The sequence below is a fragment of the Plasmodium berghei genome (assembly GCF_900002375.2).
Source record: "Plasmodium berghei ANKA genome assembly, chromosome: 9".
NCBI lineage: Eukaryota > Apicomplexa > Aconoidasida > Haemosporida > Plasmodiidae > Plasmodium > Plasmodium berghei.
This window is the reverse complement of record NC_036167.2, coordinates 919,784-942,953: the sequence shown is the minus strand read 5'-3', so window position 1 is coordinate 942,953 and position 23,170 is coordinate 919,784. Positions and strand designations below refer to the sequence as shown.

The window sequence follows — 23,170 nt, the reverse complement described above, 5'->3', positions numbered from 1 at the left end:
TTTATTTGAATTGCATATAATAAAATGAAAACAAAAGATGAAGATGCATACAATTGTCCACATAAACTGTATTTTGTGTTTTCGCATTATGTAGTTCCTAATAACTCAAAATGCTTTATCTTTAACTAAAAGAAAATTTTATTTTTTATTTTATGAAGCTATAATTTTGATTAATTTACTAGGAAGTTATTATTTCTATTTTCCATATATTGTATTTTTTATTTTATTGTTTTTATATATATATTTAACATTTCGTGGGAACCGTAGTAAGAACGTTCTTGAAACATACATACACACACATACATATAGATCAATATGACGATCCATATTACATTCATCTCTATTTTATTTTTATTAAATTTTAATTTTTGAAAACTTTGTTAACTTTTTATTTTTTTTTGTAACGATATGGTGTTAGAGTTATTGAAAAATAATTATGAAAGAAACGATGAGCATTATTATAATGAAAAAGTTGAAAATAATACTAGTAAGCACAAGAAAAAGAAAAAGAAAAAGAAGAAACACATATTAGTAGAGGAAAGTGAAAAATATGATAGAAATATAGATAGTGAAAATAATGAAGAAGCGTATAATGCATATGAGCTAATAAAAACAAAGCCAAATAATATATATGAAGAAAAGTATGATTTTTCGTTTCAAAATTTAGATAAAAAATGCCTTCGAGAAAAAAACAATATGAGAGAATCATATAGGAATTCAAAAGATATTATTCAATATGGAACAAATGAAAACGATATATTTACAGAGGACATGCTTGAAAATGATAATTTTGATGATGATAGTTTTGTTGAAGATGATACTATGGATTATAAGACATACAATTCGTATACAAAACCAGAGTTTAATTTATTTAGTAAATATTCAACTGAAAGTAAAAAAAAAAATATTATGAATAATAAAAAACATAGTAAAATAGAAGATTTTTATAAAAAATATAAAAACAACAGTGAATATTCAAAACAAGCAAATGAGCACGATGCAAGTATAATCCAATTTTTGAATAATAATAAAAAAAGCGTGGATTGTGGTAAAATGAAAGACATTAACTTCAAAAAAAATGATTCACAAAATTATTCTGAGAGTAATAAATACAAGAACGAATTTTTTAAAAATTATAATTATGATAACAAATATACAAATAATTACGCACATGACAATAATCAGGATAGCAACAGTTACTATTATGCAGATGAAAATGAACCAAAAGATAATCACGAGGAAGATAATGATACAGGTGATACTTATGCTGATAATGAAGAAGATGAAGATAACAGAGATGACAATGATGATTATTCCCAATATAATCAATGTGAAGTGGAATCTGACACCAACCAAATAAGGCCAAATGAAAAAAGGTACAACGAAAGTATTAAGCATATCAACGATAGTAATTTAAAAATAAATAAGGAACTGTTACTAAAAAGGGAAACCTATACTAAAAGAGATAATATATTTTATATTAAAAAGGACATTATACCATACAAAAAAGAACATAACAATAACAGATTTTCCTTATATGATAGCTCGAAAAATAATAATGAACATAATAATAATTATGAAATCAAATTTATGAATTATAAAAAAGATTCTGAAAAGGAAGGTGAACAATGGTTAAAGAATATAAAAAAGGAGAAAGATGAAGAGTTTTTAAAAAAATATATGTATGAAAATGCTTTAAAGAAAACACACTCGAGTAAAGATTTACAGTTCAATAGGCTTGATGATGAAAAAAATATATTGCACCATGATATTAATGTTGATAATAAAATGGTCAGATTAGATAAATACGAACGTAGCAACATACGAGATATGAGAAATAAAACGAATAAGTGCAACATGCTTAGACATGATACTGCTGAATTTAACAAAATAAGACGCAAAGATGAAATAAACAATTATAGCGAATATGCAAATAAATGTTTAGCGGGTAATATATATGAAGAAGACGATAGCTATATATTGAAAAGGAACGAGCTAGGACATAAGGAGTTAAAAGTTATTGACAATCCCATTTTAAATATTAATCCTGACGATAAGAAAAAACCAAATATTAAAAGTTTCTTAGATAAAATAAAATATCGAAAGAATAATGAATTATTTTTAAAAAATGAGCATGAGAAATATGTAGGCATACAAGAAACGAATAAAAAAGACAAAATAAAAATGAAATTTGCAGATATTTTACATACAAAAAATTTTAGTAATTTTTTTCATCGAGGAAAAAATAGTATTGCAAAATCTTTATCACCTAATAATGATAAAAAGAATACTAGCTTCAATAACGAAGTTTTTAACTTAAACATTTTAGGAAAAAATGATAAGAACTCGGATTATAAGCAATATAATATAAATTGTTCCCCATATGACCATGAAAATACATCTTTTCATCCGTCAGTAAGAGAAGAAACAAAATATTATGAAAATAAAGAATCCCGGAAAAGATTAGATTATAATTGTGATGAAGACAATTATATAGAGAATAGTATTCAAAGATATCATGAAAATAATATCGATTATAATTCAATTAATATTGAAAGGACAATTAACCTAAGAGAAGATATAAAATATAATGAATTTCTAAATAAACCAGATAAGATAAATTCTGAAAATTTTTCAAATAATTTCAACGATAATAAACAAAAAAGTCTAAAAAATGACGATAGTAATAAAATTCGAGATACAAATAAACTTTACTACCACGATCATTTAGAAAACACGATGAGAAGCAATTATATACAAAAGGAGTATACCGAAAAAATATCTGATATATTAGAAAGTAATTCTAATAATATGAGGAAATTTATAAATAAAATGGATTATTATACAAAAAAATACGAACAAAATTTATATAAAAACGATGAAGATATTTATACAAAAGAAAACAAATTCCCTGATTCCAGGAAAGAATTTTATAACAAAAGTGATTCCCCTATGAAAGTAACAGATGGAATAAAGGACTCACAATATGAAAACTATAACAGAATAAAATATAAACTAAAAATGAAACAAGAAAAACAAGACAAAGAAGATGAAACTGATATAAATATAGACAAAAAATTAAGCCGAAAGATGATTGAAAATAATAAATTAAAGGAAGAAAATGAAAGTAATGATGAACTTATAGTTACACCATTTTATATCAAAAGTAAAATCGACAAAGTGTTAAAAAACTCAGAAATTTTCGAAAGATCAGCAAGAGCAACATTTAAACAATTTGATGTTAAAAACAAAAATTTTTTGCATTTTTCTGAGATAGAATCATTAATACAAAAATTGTGCTATAATTTGGAGCTACCTCCCGTTGATAGTAAGAATAAACAATGAACATACATATAATTGTATCATGTATAAAGGTTGTATCTCCATGCTTATGTATTTTCCGACAACATATATAAATAAATTCGTATAATTACATGCTCTCTTAAATACCTTTGTATTTAAGCAATATAATAAAATTGTTTGCTTATATATACATATATATTTTCTTTCTTTTCCAAAGAAAAGATATTATCTATTGTTTACAAAGATTATGACAGTAGCAAAAATAATTGTATGAATTACATGGATTTCCGTCAAATGTATTGGGATTTATTAAAACAAATAAAGAAGAAATATTACCCAACTAAGAATTTTAAAATAAAAAGAAATTGTATTATAAGCAGAAAAAAATTGCAGGGATATGATTATTCGTCTATATATAATTATTTAAGTTTTAAGAAAATTCTTGGATGTGGCGCTTTTGGTGAAGTGCATTTAGTTGAAGACAACATTTGTAAGCTTTATAAAGTTGTTAAAATATTAAAAAAAAAAAAGATGAAAAATATTAAAGTAAATGAAGAAATCAACGTATTAATATATTTAGATCATCCAAATATAATTAAAATTTTTGATGTGTATGAGAGTGTCAATTGCACGTATATTGTTATGGAATTATGTGAAGGTGGCGAATTGATGAACAAAATTAAAAAGCCCCAAATTTTTAGTGAAACATATATAAAAAATATAATGTTTCAAATATTATGCGCAATAGCATATATGCATAGTAATAATATAGCTCATAAAGATTTAAAACCAGAAAACATTTTATTTAAAACAGATGGTTATGATACTTTAAAAATAATCGATTTCGGTTTAGCAGAATTGATTAATAAATCTGAAGGTATAAGTAAAACTGCTGCAGGAACTGTTTTATATATGGCTCCAGAAGTATTTAAAAAAAAATTTACAATTAAATGTGATATATGGTCTGCAGGAGTAATTATGTATTTTTTATTTACAAAAAGTTTACCTTTTACTGGAAATACATATGAAGAAGTAAAACAAAATATATTTAACAGTGAACCAGATTACCAATTTTTAAAGCTTAAAATGTCAAAGCCAGCATTACATTTATTGAAACTCATGCTTGAGAAGGATTATAGCAGAAGACCCATGGCTGCAGTGGTAATATATTCAAATTTTGGTTTCACTTGGGATATATTATCCTAAGTAATACACATGTACATATATATATATATATATATATATATATATATTTATTTATTCATTCATTCATTCATTTCTTCCCTATTATTATCTAACCTTAGCTCTTACACCATCCATGGTTTCAAGGTTATTTTGATCCTATTGATATTTTACCAAGCACTCTCAATAATATAAAATCGTATATGAAGCACTCGAATATAAGAAATGTCATAGTTAATATAATGGCTCATGAATTATGTGTAATAAATAATCATGTAAAATATATAAATGATATTTTTTTAAAAATAGATAGTAATCATAATGGCTCACTAAGCCATAGAGAAATATATAATGTTTTGTCAAATGCTGGAGTAAAAAAATGGGATATTAACAGAATTATTCAAGCTTTGGATGTAAATGACAAGGGATGTATAACATATACAGGTATCTCAATTATACATAAAATGTGGTTTCATATATATATGAATATATTTACAGATAATGCTCAGTGGAAAACATATCCTTTTCATAATAATATCTTTTATTATATACATATGTTTTTGTTATAGAATTTATTGCCGGATGCTATCGATGGAAAAACATAGATTCCACATTTTTAAAGGCAGCATTCAATAAGATAGACAAGGTAATTAGGGAAGCAAATATGTGTATATACACGTAAATGTTTTAATGCACACATATATGTATGAATATGTATGCTTAGAAGAGAGACTCACATACATGCGATTCAAATTCGTGTGATTCGTCGAGAATTCTATTTCGTTTTGTTATTTAACTAAATTTGGACAGTAAAAAATATGCTCTAAACTATTATGTTTTATCCTTGTAGGACGAAGACGGTTATATTAGTAAAAGTGATCTTGCCACATTAGTTCATGACAATGGTGTTAATAATAAAGATATAGAGAATTTTTTCATTTCTGTGCATAGCATTAAAAAAAACATAACTAAGGACAAGAAGATAAATAAAGTAATAATTTATTCCCTATTTTAAATAAAATTATTTTAGTTCGAATCCTATATTTTATATAATATATTTTTTATTTATGCAGATAAGTTTTGAAGATTTTAAGGATTACATGTTGAGCACATTTTGAACCCATATAAAAATTATATTCCTAAATAATAATATAGATAAAATACCGCCAAGAAAATTAATAGTTAAAAAGAAAAAGTATATGAATGCGTTTTCTTATGAATTAAGGGATAAAGGTGAATAATTATTTTTCTTTATATATTTTTTTATTGTATACCACTTTAAAACGAAAGAATTTATAGTTTAAAATTTAATTAACAAAATATTTGTATGTTATTTAACATTTTATAATTCGTTTATCTTAATGCCTTATCATTTTATTACCCCATCCTCTCTCCTTTATATATATTATTATTTTCCTATAATCTTTATATTTATTTATTACATTCATTTTTGAAAATTGCATAAAAATATCTCAAATTAATGTATATTTTATTATTATTGATACATTAATTATTTTTTTTCAAGTCTTTTTTTCATTACATTTTTTATATAAATTTATTATGATGAATTAATGTTAAAATGGAAGGAAAATAATTTTAATGTGTAGATGCATACATATATGTATTCTCATGTAAAACATTTTCTATATGATGCTTTAATAGATGCATCTTTTTATTTTTTTGTACGTAGTTTATATTTTGCATTGAAACTATTAAAATTCACCCCCAATAATAAAACGTTTAAAAACTATAAAGCACATCGCTATATTGTTATAATTTTACTAATTCTATATAATATCATTAAATTTTAACACACGTAAAAATAGACAAAATATATACTAGATATCATATGCATGTTTAAAATCCACGCAATTAGTTAGTATGTAAATATATGCTTCAATTTACGTACATCTTGCACATTTAAAATTAGTGAAAAAAAAAACAAAATAAAAATATATTATATGGCCTTTTTTCCTTAACACAAAATATTTCATAAACGCATGTATAAGTGTTTTTTTCTTTTTTTTAATCTTTAAATAATTTCATAAAGATAAGCTAAAAAAAAATAAATAGTAAACGAAGTGATGCTACTAGTAATAATAAGTGTCTAGAAGTACAGCATCATAATTGCAGAATTAGTAATAACACTAGAATATATAAAAATTAATAGTAATAAAAGTAGTAATAGTAGCAAAATCGTGTATCCATTGTCACTTTCTAAATATGTGTATATATAGGTTTGTATAAAATATGACAAAATTCCCCGAAGATCATTATGAATGCTTAAATTTAACAGAACTTAAAAGTAACATAGAGGAGAAACACATATTAGGTTATAGTATTAACTATACAGTAAATGGGTTATTATTTTTTGGAGGGTTTAAAATAGATGAAGAAAATAACACGGGTGTTATATGCAATGATTCTTATTTAATTAATATAAATAATGAGAAAGCAAAATATGAAAATCTGTTAAGTAAAATAAATCCGCCTCCGAGATGCTATCATAACTCATGTACTTTATTAGATAATCATGTAGTTATTTTTGGAGGTTTGAATTCTGAATGCCCTTTTATAGCTTTAAATGATTTGTGGATATTTAATAGTACTAATAAAACGTTTTTGAAATTAAGAAATGGCTTAGAAGAAGAACCCAATAATGAAAATGATGGAAACTCCAAAGATGATTTAGAAATATCGATGAACTCGAAATTAAATGAATTCGAAACCTCTGAAATCGATGAAGAGGGTAGTAATGATGATTCATTTTTGGATGATGAATATGTTAGAAGTTTAAATAAATATATACAATATAATGTGAACAAAAATAATACCAAGAATAACAACGATGGAAAATTGCCTACAAATAATGTACCGTTGCCTCGATATTATTCCAGCCTAGACATATATATAGTGAAGAAAAAAAATGCGGAAATACAAAAAGAAGAAAAAGATGAAATTGTTACTAAAGATAATAAAATATTCATAAATAATGCAAATAATTATGAATATTTTAGTTTGATAATATTTGGGGGATATGGAGGTTATGATAGAACGAGCTTTAATGATTTATACGAATACAACATACTAAATAACGAATGGATTTTAAGATCGTGTAAAGGTAATATCCCTTCAAATAGATATGGACACATCTCATTTATAAACGGAAACAATTTATTTATATTAGGAGGCACAAATGCTGAAGTGAGTTTTACTGATATGTATTCATGTGATTTAAAGAAAAATGAGTGGGCAGAAGTTGATTTCTCGTATTCTTTTAATGCATCTAAAGTTTTTTGTAAGAATGTCCTAGTTGAATCTATAGATAGAAATATAATTTTCATATTTGGAGGATATAATATTATAAGTGATGAAAAAGGAAATAGAAAAATTGAATATGGGAATGGTGAATTAAACATGTTGAAATTATATGACACATTTAAATTAGAGGAATTAAAATATACTATCATTCGAAATAAAAATTATAATTCTATCAAAAATGTATTGCCAATAACTAGTATTTTAAACGGCACTGACGGTAGGATAAATAATAAGGACGATTATACATATTGTAATAATAATAACAAAGTAGACGATATAAGCAACATTGGAAATGATGATAATTCGTCTGATATAGCATTTTGCTCAATCGCATATGATTTTGTCGATTCTAACTTGATTATTTCTGATTCAAAACAGAAAATTTATATAATGAACATAAATAAAATAATAGGCCCTAAATATGCTATTTTTAACATTTGCCCCAATTCTTGTGACATAAATGGAAATAAAAAAATACTATTAAAAGGAAAAGGTTTCACTAATGAGGGTAAAATTCTTGTGAAATATCAATCAGAAAATACTACATTATATAGTGAAGGAATTTATATTAATGAAAATCATATATATACAATATCTCCTAATGCAAAAGATATAATAAATAATAATATTTTTCATGTGCAACTATCTATAAACGATAAATGTTATACAACAAATAGTTGCAGCTTAGAATACTATTATAATATAGATCCTAAAAATACTTTAATTTTTGGTAGCGGGTTATTAGAACCCATATGCTTAAACGAGCCTAATATATTTTTTTTAGTAGCAAGAAATTCTTTAAATGAAAATAAAAAAATTGGAGGAGATAAATTTAAAATAACTATTATATATGAACATGAAAATAAAGAACATCAGTTGCAATACAAAGTCTATGACATAAACAATGGAATATATATAGTAAAGTATTTACCATTTTACAAGGACGAAGAAAAAATTAAGCCGATTAAATCTGATATTAAAGACACAAAAAATGAAACACAGGATATGGAAAACGTAGGGGACAAAAATACTGGAGAAAATATAAACACAAACAAATTGATAGATTCGATTAGTAATATCAATGATGATTCTAATATGAATAAAGAGGTAGAAAATATGAAAACAGAGATTCATGAGGGTTCTAAAAATTGTCAGAATGCGAACCCAAATTATACAGAGATTTCAGAGAAAATTGGAGCATTAAAAATAACTGTAAAAGTTAACGAAGAAAATATATGCAATAGTCCATTTACCATAAATGTGTTTAATAAAAAGCAAGAAAAAGAATCATATGTAAGAAAGTTTATTAACAATAGATTAAATGATTTAATAACTAAAGCAGAGCCTTTGTTAGAGTTAATTAAAAACAAAAATATGAATACAAATAATTTAATTAAGCTAAATATCAGTATTGAACAATTCCTGAATAAATTTTCCAAATCGATATATGATATAAATATAATTGAGCAATATATGCTATACGGAAATATAAATATTAACAATATTGAACAAATTATAGAAAAACAATATGAAGAAAATAATGTAATAGATGCATATTTAGAAGATGACGTCTTCATTGACAAGCAAATTAACGATTTGATAGAAAAAGAAAAAGATGTCAATCAGAAAAGCAAATTTATCGGTTTGGGGCAAAGCAGTATCAGAAACTCTAAAAACAATTATAATACCCCAGAAAAAAATGCATCAAATAAAGAAGCAAAAATAAATAGTGATGAAACAGAGATTGAATTGGACAATGAAAAGGTTGAAATAAATAAAAACCAAGACGAGGTAAATTCTATTAACCTAAATAATATAGAAAACGAGTTTTTAAAATTAAAAAATAACGAAGATATGGTCAGATTTATAGATGAAAATAAAATCGAGTTTATGGATTATATTGACTTAAATTCGATGAAGAAGCTCAAAAGTTATATTACCCTTTTGAATAATGAAGAAACAAATTTACGAAATAAAAAATCCACAAAAAGGGGCGATGCTAATAAAAACACAGACGAAAGAAATAACAAAGGAGGGAAATATAATAATTTACATGAAGAATACTTATTACAAAATAACGAAAACAAATGTGAAGTGATAAGGAATTTATTAATTTTTTACTATAAATTAAGATATGTTTGTATATGTAAAAAAGAAAAAGAGCTAACAGATGAATTTATAAAAGAAGAAAAAGAAAGCATAAAGAAATTAAAATTAAATTATAGAAAATTTGCAAATATAAAAAAGAACTTAGATATATCAAGTGTATATAGTCATAATAATGGTTATGAAGAATCGTTAAAAGAACTTGAAAATACAAAAAAACATCTAATAGAAATAAAAGATGAAGTAAAAGAAATAAAACATATTTCGGATCATATAATAAAGATTGATAACGTAGAAGAACTAAATAAAGATATCGAAAACTTAGATAGCGAAATAAACGAGATAGAGAAACTATGGCTTTTTATCAAAAAAAAAGAAGAAATATTAAATAATTATTTTTTTTCAAGTTTTAAAGACCTAAATGTAGAAGAATTTGATATTGAAGTTAAAAAATTGCAAAATGATTTTAGAAAAATAAAAGTAGACAAAAAACATGATATATCAAAAGAAGAAACATTAAAATTAAAAGAAACTATAAAATTCATTTCGGTTTTAAGTGAATTGAAAAAAAAATTTATAAAAGAAAGACATATAAAAGAAATCGAAAATAATATTAATGAAGAAAAAGAAAGTAATAACGAAGAAAAAATAACCATTCAAATTGATGACAATACACTAACCATATATTTTTATAAATTAAATGTAATGAAATATCAAGATATTATTTCAGAAGTAATAATAAAAGCATATAATGAAAAACTGATAGAAGAAACAATAGACAAATTTCAAAAACATTGGGAACAAATATATTTTAAAACTAAAAATTATAAAAATGATATTATATTAGCATACATAGATGACAATTGTATAGATACAATAGAAGAACATCAAATTACATTGCAAAACTGCTTTTCTTCAAAATATTTTCTTTTCTTTTCAACAGAACTAAATTTATGGCAAAAAAAAATATCAAATATATATGAAGTCATACAATTACTTAAAGATATAGAAAAGTTGTGGGCGTATTTACAAAATATGTATATACATTCAGAAGAAGTTAAAAAAGAATTACCATTATATTCAAAATTTTTTCTAACAATAAATGATGAATATCTAGAAATGTTAAAACAAGTAAATGATAAGAATACAAAAATTATCGATTTTTCAAATGAACCAGGCGTTATAGATAAATTAGAAGATTTAAAAGTAAAATTATGTAAAAGTGAAAAACCATTAAATGAATATTTAGATTCAAAAAGAAAATCATTTCCTAGATTTTTTTTCATATCATCAACAGATTTAATAGATATATTATCCAACGGAAACAATTTTAAACTTGTTAATACTCATATTCAAAAAATATTTTTATCCATACGAAGTTTCGTAGAAAATTATGAAGAATTAACTGACTATGAAAAAGAAAATGAAATAAAATTAATAGCCGATGCAATAAGTAATTCCAATCTCAAAAGTGTAAAAGAAAAAACATCGAAAAATTTACGAGTTCAAAAAGGCGCAAAAAATATAGAAGATGCAAATAATTCATTATCGAATGGAATAGCCAAAAATACAGAAAAGTCAAATGATGAAACTGAAACAATTATTACAAAATTCATATCTTCTTATGGAGAAGAAATTTGTAATTTTTATGAACCTCTTAACTTAAAAGGAAAAGTGGAATACTACCTAAATGATATAATTTCTCACATTAAACATACTCTTAAATATTATATTACAAACTTGTTCAAAATGAAAAATATATATAATAATGAAAAAGACAAATGGATTGATGAAAATAATTTAGCTCAAGTATTTATATTATGCAATACAATATTCTTCGTTAATGATGTAGAAACAATTTTAAGTAAGGAAGATGGAAATATATTAGAAGAGATAAACAAATATTATAAAAATCATATTCTACAATTAGAAAGGGTTATCAAAAAAGTTCAAAAACCACTAACTGTTAAAAACCGAATAAAAATTATGTGTATAATTACTTTAGACACTTTTTACAGAGATGTACTAGAAGTTATATTAAAAAATAAAAATACAATTTCACCAAATATGTTTTATTGGCAATCACAAATAAGAATATATCCAATGTTTAAAAAAAAAAAGTATTATCATGAAATGATGCACAAAAAAAAAAATATGAAAAAAGATCAACATAACGGAGATAGCATAAATCCTAACGAACAAAATGAAAATGAAAAAGGTTTCCAATCAGGAGGAATTCACAACGGTGATAGCAATGATAATCTGGTCCATAAAGAGAGTAATCGTGTCATAAAAGATGATAATAACGAAAATAATAACAGTATCAATAATAGCGACACAATGAGTTCTGGGAGTTACAGAGATGTTGATATTTACAAAAGAAATAATAATCTCGATTTTAAAGAATTATATATAAAGATAAAAATTATGGATTGCTCATTCGATTATTCTTATGATTATATAGGAAACTATCAAAGACTCGTAATTACGCCTCTTACAAGTCGTATATATATAACTGCAACACAGGCATTAAGCCTATATATGGGTTGTGCACCCGCTGGTCCTGCCGGTACAGGGAAAACAGAAACGACAAAAGATTTATCGAGCTTTTTTGGAAAAAATTGTTACGTATTTAATTGCTCTGATCAATTAGATTACAAAAGCATGGGTAATATATTTAAAGGAATTGGAAGTACAGGGTGTTGGTGTTGTTTTGATGAATTCAATAGATTAATTCCTGAAGTATTATCTGTTTGCTCTATTCAATTTAAATCGATATTAGATTGCAAACGTAATAATAAGAAGGTGTGTATAATAGGGTCTAACGAAATAATAGTTAAAAAAAATTGTGCAGTTTTTATTACTATGAATCCAGATTATTTAGGGCGATCGAAATTACCTGAAAGTTTAAAAATATTATTTAGGCCTATTACAGTTATTATTCCCGATTTTAATAAAATTTGTGAAAACATGCTTATGGCAGAAGGATATGTTGATGCTAAATATTTATCTATTAAATTTACAACCTTTTTTGAATTGATTCAAAATTTATTAAAAGATAAACATTGTGATTGGGGGTTGAGAAGTATCAAAAGTGTTCTTACAAAAGCTGGAATTCTTAAAAGAGCATATCCAGATGCTGATGAGAATAAATTATTATATTCAGCTATACATGATATTAACATAGCAAAAATATCTTCTTCTAACTGTTCTATTTTTTCAGGATTATTAAATGATATATTTTTTTCAAATCAAGAGATAGAAACTGATGAAATGACAAATAGGGATACCGAGCAATCTGTATTGGATAAGAAAGAAAATGAAAGTAATTCTGAACCGCATTCAGAATTAACCAATTTTAAGGTTAAAGAAAATCCAATAACAATAAAAAACAATAAGAATGTTGATAATAATGAAGATGGACAAAATACTAATCTAAATAATAATAATGTGAAAAATATTACTATGGAAAACAATACTAAAGTAACCAATTCAAACTGTGACTTTTTCAAAGCAAATAATATGGAAAAAGACCTCATGGAAATTTGTAAAAATAATCATTTATTTGGCTTAGATTATTTCGTAAAAAAAATTATACAATTACATGATATAATCAATATAAGACATTGCGTGTTTATTATGGGGGAGCCAGGATGTGGTAAAACGACTTTGTTTAATATGTTATTGGAATATCAAAAAAAAAAATTAAATTTAAAAACAGTAAGTATTAAAATAAATCCTAAAGCTATAAATATCGATGATTTATATGGAAGTGTTCATATGAAAACAAGAGAATGGAAAGATGGTGTTTTTTCAAAATATATGAGAAATTATTCAAAAAAAGACAATTATGATAAAGCTTATATAATTTTTGATGGTAATTTAGATTCTCATTGGATAGAAAATATGAACTCAGTTATGGATGACAATAAAGTATTAACTCTATCATCTAACGAAAGAATATTATTAAAAAATCATATGAATTTAGTTTTTGAATTTAGCGATTTAATGTTTACTACTCCTGCTACAATATCTCGGGCTGGTTTAGTTTATTTTTCTGTTGATCCAAATTCGTTATGGAAAAATTATTTTTTATCATGGATAGATAGGCATGATAATTTTAATAGCAACATTAAAAAATTGTTTGAAAAATTAATGTATAAATATGTAGAGCCCACTTTTTCTTATTTAAATACATTACAAACATCTATAAAGGTATCACCTATGTCTCATATACAATCATTATCCTCTTTATTAGATATATTATTAAAGGATAACAATTTTGAAAGTATAGAACATTATTTTATTTATTCAGTTATATGGTGCTTTGGTAGTTTTTTGGGAGAAAAAGACAATATTAACTATAAAAAATGTTTTGATAAATATTGGAAAAATAATTTTAAAAGTATAAAGGTAAATAGAAAAATTAGCGTGTTTGATTTTTATGTTGAAAATAATAAATTTAAAGAATGGGATGAATCAGAAATATGTAATGAATTAGATAATAATTATTTGTTAAACAATGACATATTTGTTGAAACCGTAGAAAGTTGCGCTTATAAATATATTAGTAAATTATTCTTGAAATCAGATATGCCCATCTTATTTATTGGAAAAACAGGTGTAGGAAAAACACAATTATGCAAAAAAATATTAAGTGAAGAAAAAGACAATTTTAAAACCTTTTATATGATATTTAACTATTACACTACATCAAAAAATGTACAAGCTTTAATGCAAAGCTGTTTAGAAAAAAAATCAGGAAAACAATTTAGTCCTCCGTATCAACAAAAACTTATCTATTTTATTGATGATATTAATATGCCCAAGTGTGATGATTATAATACACAAAGTGCCATCGAATTATTATGCCAATACATAGATACTAATTCATGGTTTGATTTAGAAAAATTAAATTTAATAACAATATTAAATACAAAACTTTTATCATGTATGAATTATAATAGAGGAAATTTTACAATAAATCCAAGACTTTTACGACATTTTTTTATATTAAATATTAATTTTCCTGAAAATAATACGGTTAATAATATTTTTAGTATATTATTAAAAGGACATTTTAACAACTTCAAACAAGATGTAGCAGATATTGTTCCATCTATATTAAAGTCTACCATATCTTTGTATTATAATATAGAAAAAATATTTAAAAGAACAGCGATGCATTTTTATTACGAATTTAATTTAAGAGATATTCATAGTATTATTAAAGGTTTATTAACTACAACCCCTAACACTTTTCAAGATTGTGATAAATTGTTATTTTTGTGGTTGCACGAATGTGAAAGAGTTTATTCTGATAAGCTAAATAGAGAAGATAAAAAAATATATAAAAATATTATAATTGATATAATAAAAAAAATGTATAATAAATATGAAATCAATAAGTTTGTTAACAAATATGATAATAATCTATTATTATTTTCTAATTTTCACAAAGGGAACCATGATAAGTGTTATGATCAATGTAAAAATATTGAAGAATTAACATTATATTTATCAGAAGAATTAAATGAATACAACAATTTTTATAATTTAAATATTGTACTATTTAATGATGCTATAAAACATATTTGCAAATTAATTAGAATCATAGATAATTTAAAATCAGATGCATTATTATTAGGTATAGGAGGATGTGGAAAAACAACTATTTCAAAATTCTCCTCATATGTTGCATCTAAAACTTTCATAGAAATGGATTTCTCACGTCATTGTACAGATAATGATATTAAAAAATATTTACAAAATATATTTCATAGATGTGTTATGAAAAATGAAGATATTATCCTTTTCTTAAAAGAAAGCAAAATACATGACAACTTTTTTATATATATTAACGAATATATGTGCACAAATAATATAATCGATTTATATACAAAAGAAGAAAAAGATTGTGTAATAAATAATATAAGAAACATAGCTAAATCAGAAAATATCAAAGAAACAGATAATGATATATTTGATTATTATATCAAGAAAGTAAATGAAAACTTACACTTTATTTTATGTTTTTCTCCTACTAGCAACAATTTTAGAGATAAAGCAAATAATTTCCAATGTATATTAAATAATACTATGATTGATATTTATGACAATTGGGAAGCTGATTCATTAATGTGTGTTGGAAAGAATTACGTAAATAATATATATATGAATATTAATACAGGAGATATTATACTTAACCAGGATTATATAAATCTAAAGAATCAGAACACAGCGCAACTAAATACAGACACAAATGTGATAACTAATATAGAAAACAAAACTGATCAACAATATGAGAAAATAAATGTGGAAGTAAATAATCTAAACCAAAAAATTAACTCTCTAGAAAATGTAGATATAAAATGTAGCACTAAAAATTATCAAACATTAGAAGGAACACCTACTGAAGAATCATCTCCTTGTACTACTGATTTTCAAGCTAATAAAGGCATACCAAAAGGAATAGAAAATACAGATGTATCGAAAAATTTACCATTATTTAACAAAGAAGAATATGTAAACCTAAAAGATATAATAACAGAATATTTAAAAGAATGTTATGAAGACATATTAGATATATCATCTGATTATTATTCACATGAAAGGTCACACATATACATAACGCCTAAATTATACCTAGAAAGTATAAAAACATATCATATTATGTTATTAAAAAATATTACAAATATAAACAACAAAATGAATATGCTAAAAAATGGGATTACAAAAATGAATGAAACAAGTTCAAATGTAGAAATAATAAAAAATTGTTTAAAAGAAAAAAAAAAAGTGTCAGAAGAAAAAAAGGAAGCTGCTGAAAAATATGCTATTGATATTGGAAATGAAAAAATGATCGTTAAGCAAGAAAGTGAATTAGCAGATATCGAAGAAAAAAATTGTTTAGAAATTCAAACAGTTGTATTAAAACAACAAGAAGAGTGTGAAAATGATATAGTGTTAGGTATACCATTAATAGAACAAGCCGAAGAAGCACTTAATACATTAAATAAAAAAAATATACAAGAATTAAAAACATTAAATAAACCACCACCAGGTGTCGAAGATATCACTGCTGCTGTTATGCAATTATTAGCTACAATAGATACAACTATATCTGTTGATAAATTTGGAAAAATAAGAGACTCCAGTTGGAAATCGGCACAAAAAATGATGATTAATCCTGAAAAATTTATATCTTTATTAAAAGATTATAAAAATAAGATTGATGAAAATTTAGTTCCAGATTGTAATTTTAAATATGTAGAAAATTTAATTAAATTACCTCATTTTAACAAAAATGCAATTCAAAAAAAATCGAAAGCAGCGGCCGGTTTAGCTGAATGGGTATTAAACATTACATCTTTTTATAAAATTATACAAAATATATTACCAAAAAGAATATTATTAGATAATACGAAAAGGAGCCTCGAGGAAGCAAATGAGAAATTACAAACTGTTAGAGAAAAGGTGCAATCACTTAAGGAAAAATTAAACGATTTAATAAATCGTTATGAACGTGCTATTTATGAAAGAGATTTAGTTATTTTAGAAGAAAAGAAATTAAAAACTAAATTAGAATTATCTATTAGATTAATAGATGCTTTGAGTAGCGAACAAATATCATGGTCTAATCAATATGAAAGCTTGAAAAAAAAGAAAAAAACAATTTTAACAGATATACTATTATCTTCTACATTTGTAACATTTTGTGGAGGATTTACAAAAAAATATAGAAATAAAATAATGACAAAATGTGTAGATACATTGAATAAAAAAAATGAAATTCAAAATAAAGCTTTTGCAAATATTTTCAAAAATAGTCCAAATGGTGCGGCTACAGAGAATGGAACAATTAACAGCCCAAGCAAATTTGGTTATCCATCCGAAAATGAGGATATAAGTAAGTATGGAAATAATAAAAACGATAATAATATTAAAAATAGTAGTGAGGGTTCAAGAATAAGTAACGGTGTATCTTCTACGAATCCAAAAGGAAAAGATAAAGATGAGACATATAATAATAAAGAAAATGAAAGTGGTGATAAATCAATATATAATATATTTGCAGCAAGCAACTTTAATTTAGATTTATTGATAAATGAAGAAATATTATCAAAATTAAGTAAACAAGGATTAACATTGAATTCTGTATGTATTGAAAATAATATAATTTTAGAAAATAGCGAAAAGTTTCCTATTATTATAGATCCTCAAATGGAAAGTTTAAAATGGTTAATTAATAACCAAAAAGAAAAAAGTGCAAAATTAATAATAACAGATATTAATGATAAAATGCTATATAAACAAATAGAAGAATGTATATCATATGGATATTCTATTATTATAGAAAATGCTGATGAATATATTGATAATACTTTATATAATGTTATATCAAAAAATATTATAAAAAGAAAAAGCAATTATTACATAAATATAAATGATAAAGAAATTATATTCCATCCAGATTTCTATATAATCTTACATACACAATTGTCTAATCCTCATTATCAACCTGAAATTCAATCAACATGCTCTTTAATTAATTTCACTGTTACCCCTGATGATTTAGAAGAACATTTGTTATCCATTACTTTGCAAAATGAATTTAACCAATTATATAAAAAGAAAAAAAAATTATCTTTATTAAAATATGATTATATGTGTCAATTATCATTTTTACAATCTTCGATTCTACAAAAATTAACTGATGCTAAAGGAGATATTTTAGAAGATGTTTCACTTATTGAAAACCTCGAAAAAACCAAATTATTAAGTGAAAATATTGTTAAAAAAAGTGAAATTGTCAAAAGCACAGAAGTACATATTAATACGATTATTAATTTATATAGACCTTTATCAAAAAGAGGAGTCATGTATTTTTTCATTTTACAAAAACTCAAAAATATTCATCACTTTTATTTTTATTCTTTAGAAATATTCTTAAAAATTTTTATAAAATGCTTACATGATTGCTCAAAGAATAGTTTCTCATATAGCGAAAAATCAGATTCTAAAAAAATGAAAAAAAAAAAATATAAAAAAGACCCAAAGAAAAGTCTTGAAAGAAACGCTGAAAATAATATACATGTCGAAGCTCCAACAATAAATGTTTACAGTGACAAAGAGCAGGAAAATAATTTAGAACCCCTCGAATCATCAGTTGACATAGGAGAGGTGGAAGATACTTATGATAAAGAAGCTGAAGACGTTGGAGATGTTGAAGGCGTGTCGAACAATGTGAATATCGCTGAAGAAAATGAAACCGAAGAAGTAGAAACTAAAAAAATAGAAGAAGACGAATCAAAGGAAATAGGAGACAAAGAATCTAACGAAGTATATGCAGTTAAAACGGATGGAATAGAAATTAATGAATCTGACGAAGAAATTGATGAGGATGAGACAATAGACGAAAGTCTAGAAAGCGAAGAGTTAGAAAATGATGATATAAAAAATGAGGAAATAAAAATAGATAAAAATGAGGTGGAAAAAAGAGTGAGCATACTAATAAATATGTTGATTGTAAAAATGTGGATGTATATTGATAAGGGGTTATTAGAAAAGGATAAATTAATTGTGAAATGCTTAATTATGTTAAATTTAGAAAAGTTAAATGATAAAATAACACAAGAAGAAGAAGCAATATTTATAAATCCAAAACATAAATTATATAACAAGACAAATGAAAAAATAAATAATAAAAAGAAAAATGAAAATATAGAAAAGAAAATAATAAACAAATCATTTATTAATGAAGAATTATACGAAGATTGTAAAAATCTAGAAAACTTAAAAGATTTTGAAAATTTAATTGATAGTTTTGAAAATGAAAATATGGCATGGAAGCAATGGCTCTTATGTGAAAAGGTTGAAAACGAAGAATTACCTAGAAAATTTAATAAATTAAAAGATTTTTCAAAATTATTATTAATCAGAATATTACGTAAAGATAGGTTTTTAATTGCCTTAAAAAGATATATTGAAAAACATATTAAAATGACTAATGAAGAGCAAAATAAGTATTCTTTGGAAAATATATTAGAAGAATATATCGATAACAAGACACCCGTTTTATTCTTGTTAACTCCTGGTAACGACCCATCTAAGGACATAGAAAATTATATTGAAAAGTTGAGAAGGCAAAAAAATGAAGATAATACCAAAAAAAATATTAACAAAAAAAGAAATAACACAGAAAATGCTAATAATGATAACGAAAATGATGATACGATTAATGGAGAATCCAGAAAAAATATATCTTATATTAATATTTCCATGGGTCAAGGGCAAGAAAGTGTAGCATTAAAATATTTAGAAGAAATATCAAAAGTCGGAGGTTATATATATCTACAAAATATTCACTTGATGACAAAATGGTTAAAAGAATTTGAAGAAATTCTTGATAAAATAATTTCAAATGCCCATAAGGATTTTCGATTATTCTTATCATCAACTATTCCATTTGAAAATAATACACAATTATTGCCTGAAAAATTATTAAAAAAATGTTTCAGAGTAAATAATGAAAAGTCTTATAGTTTAAAAGAAAATATAAAATGCTGTCTTGATAAATTTGAAAATAAAGAATATGACACAAAAATAAAAACAGTTATATTTGGTTTGTCATATTATCATAGTTTATTGTCGGGAAGGTTTTTATATGGAAAAATTGGTTTTAGCCGAGTATATTCATTTAATGATAACGATTTAGAAATATCCTTTAATATTATAAAAAGGTATCTAAGTAATAATGAAAATTTTCCATTAGCTGATGTTCTATTTTTAGTCGGTGAAATCATTTATGGAGGGCATATTACTGATATATGGGATAGACGAATAAATAAAACATATATAAGAAATATATTAAAAGAAATATACAAAAATATAATTAATATAAATGAAAAGGAAAGAAATGACAATGGAAATAGCATTAATAAAAACAATACTAGTAATAGTAATATGGGTCAGATTACCAACGGACACAGAAATGATAACAATATAGATAGTGATGACGAAAGGGATGTAACCAACAGCGATGAAATAGGCGATATAACAAATTCTAATATAGAAGAAAAATATATGCTAAAAAATAATAAAAAAAATATTTTGTTTGAATTTTTTAGATTCCCTGATTGTAGTAAATATAATATTAATCAACTGAAAAAATATATTGATGAAAAATTAAATAAAGAACAAACATATTTATTAGGCTTACATATAAATGCAGAAATAGAATATATGAAAAATGAATGTTCTAGAATATTACAAAATTTACAAGAATTAGGAAATAAAGATATTGCATCCTCTTCAAATTATAAGGATGAAAATAAAAAAAATATAACTGGCGGAAATGTAAATGGACAAAAATTAAAAGAAAATGAAAAAAGCAATGAAGGTAAAGAAGAAAAGAAATGTAACAGAAAAGATGCTGGAAATAATGACGGAATAAAAATCATATATGATATAATAAATACATTATTAAATGAATTACCGGAAAAAATAAATATAGACGATTTAAAAATAGACGAAATTGAAAATAATACATTTGTGGTTATAGCAATAAAAGAAGCAGAAAATTTTAACAAACTAATTGAATGCGTATATGATACATTAATAGAAATAAAACTAGTTTTAGACGGCATATTAAATGGTAATGATAAAATACAAAATACTATTAGATCATTATTATTACATAATATACCAGAAATATGGAAAAAATACTCTTATCCTTCAAAAAAAAAATTAATGCCATGGTTTGAAAATTTCAAATTAAGAATTATATTTATAAAAGAATGGATAGAAAAAATACGAAATAATATTTATTTGCCCAATTCTGTATGGTTATCTGCTTTATTTAATCCTATTTCATTTTTAACTGCAATTAAACAAATGTTTGCACATAAAAATAATGTACCTATTGATAAATTAAAATTAAAATGGCACGTAACAAATATAACTAAAGTAGAAGATATAAATAATAAAAATAATTCTTTATATATACATGGACTATTCTTACAAGGTGCTTCATGGCTTATTAATTCAAAAAATGATGTGTTTGCATTTGACATTTCAAATTTAAATGGAAATATATCATATGGAAATATAATCGAATCTGTTCCTAAAAATGCATACTTTTCCATGCCAGTACTTTATGTTTATTGTATAACAAATGAGCAGGATGAAATTCTGAACCAAACTACGGAATCAAAATATCTTAATACGCCTTTATATGTAACATCTGACAGAGGAAATACATTTGTTTGCTCTGTTGATTTGAAGTAAGTCATGAAAATATAGACTACATGTATTACATATATATTTACTTTCTGTGCATATCTTTATATCGCTTTTCTATGCATCTTCATCAATAATGCTCAAGCATATCCTAAACGCGTTTGTTGCATTCATTCGCGTGCTCAAAATCTCACATATAGCAATATATATCTACGAATAATATTGTTTACTTAATTTTACAGCCTTGAAATTGATGATACTGAAGACAAATGGATTTTAGCCGGAGTTGCCCTCGTTCTTTCCGACGATTAATCATAGGAAGGCGTTCAATACATCCACTGAATTTACATACATTCCCCTTGTTATATATGGAAAAATTGAGCATTCAAATTTTTGTTCTTTATTGTGACTTTAAAGGGAATTACCTAAAGGGTAAAATGCTGCATCCATTTTTCCCAATTTTTTTAAAAATAAGAACTATAGTAACTGAAATCGGTACGCTATTCAATTATAGCAATTTCATTTTATTTTATCACAAAATTTATTTATTAACAAATTATAGTGTTTGTGGTATTAAATTAAAAAAAATAATAATAAATAAAAGAAATTAATACAATTAATGTTGAAAAAAATAAAATTATACTTATGCTCAATCGTCTCCATATATAGCCTTGTATGCATAAATACAAAAAAAGTATATATCTTTTTATACTATATATAGAGTGTGTCGGATAAGCCGAGAAAGGTGAAAAAATATACGAAAAAATATAAGACAAATAAATTAAGAATTCTAATAAATACATATACATATGGAATATATTATATATAATAATTTTCTATGAAAATATATAATTATATTATCCTTCTATAGAAAATTATCATGCTATTCAACAATAATATATATGTATATATGCACATTCCTTAATAAAACACATCTGAAGGTATGTAAATACGAAGGTAGAGAGCAATAAAACAATATCTCTATATTCGCATCAAAATTTTTTTTATATGTTCCAAC

At 24.0% G+C, this 23,170-nt stretch overlaps 2 protein-coding genes across 2 annotated transcripts; both read left to right on the top strand.

The window, feature by feature from the left end:
• Window positions 1–408: 408 nt before the first annotated feature.
• Window positions 409–5,603, top strand: PBANKA_0925500 (calcium-dependent protein kinase 6; the record flags this gene model as incomplete). Its single annotated transcript, XM_034564850.1, has 6 exons — window positions 409–3,328; window positions 3,521–4,464; window positions 4,608–4,929; window positions 5,055–5,131; window positions 5,336–5,476; window positions 5,559–5,603. 6 exons carry the CDS (start codon window positions 409–411, stop codon window positions 5,601–5,603), a joined length of 4,449 nt encoding a protein of 1,482 aa, XP_034421605.1.
• A 1,132-nt stretch (window positions 5,604–6,735) lies between these two features.
• On the top strand, window positions 6,736–22,464 carry PBANKA_0925400 (dynein heavy chain, putative; the record flags this gene model as incomplete). Its single annotated transcript, XM_034564849.1, has 2 exons — window positions 6,736–22,196; window positions 22,395–22,464. The coding sequence occupies 2 exons, from the start codon at window positions 6,736–6,738 to the stop codon at window positions 22,462–22,464; spliced, it is 15,531 nt and encodes a 5,176-aa protein (XP_034421604.1).
• Window positions 22,465–23,170: the final 706 nt, after the last annotated feature.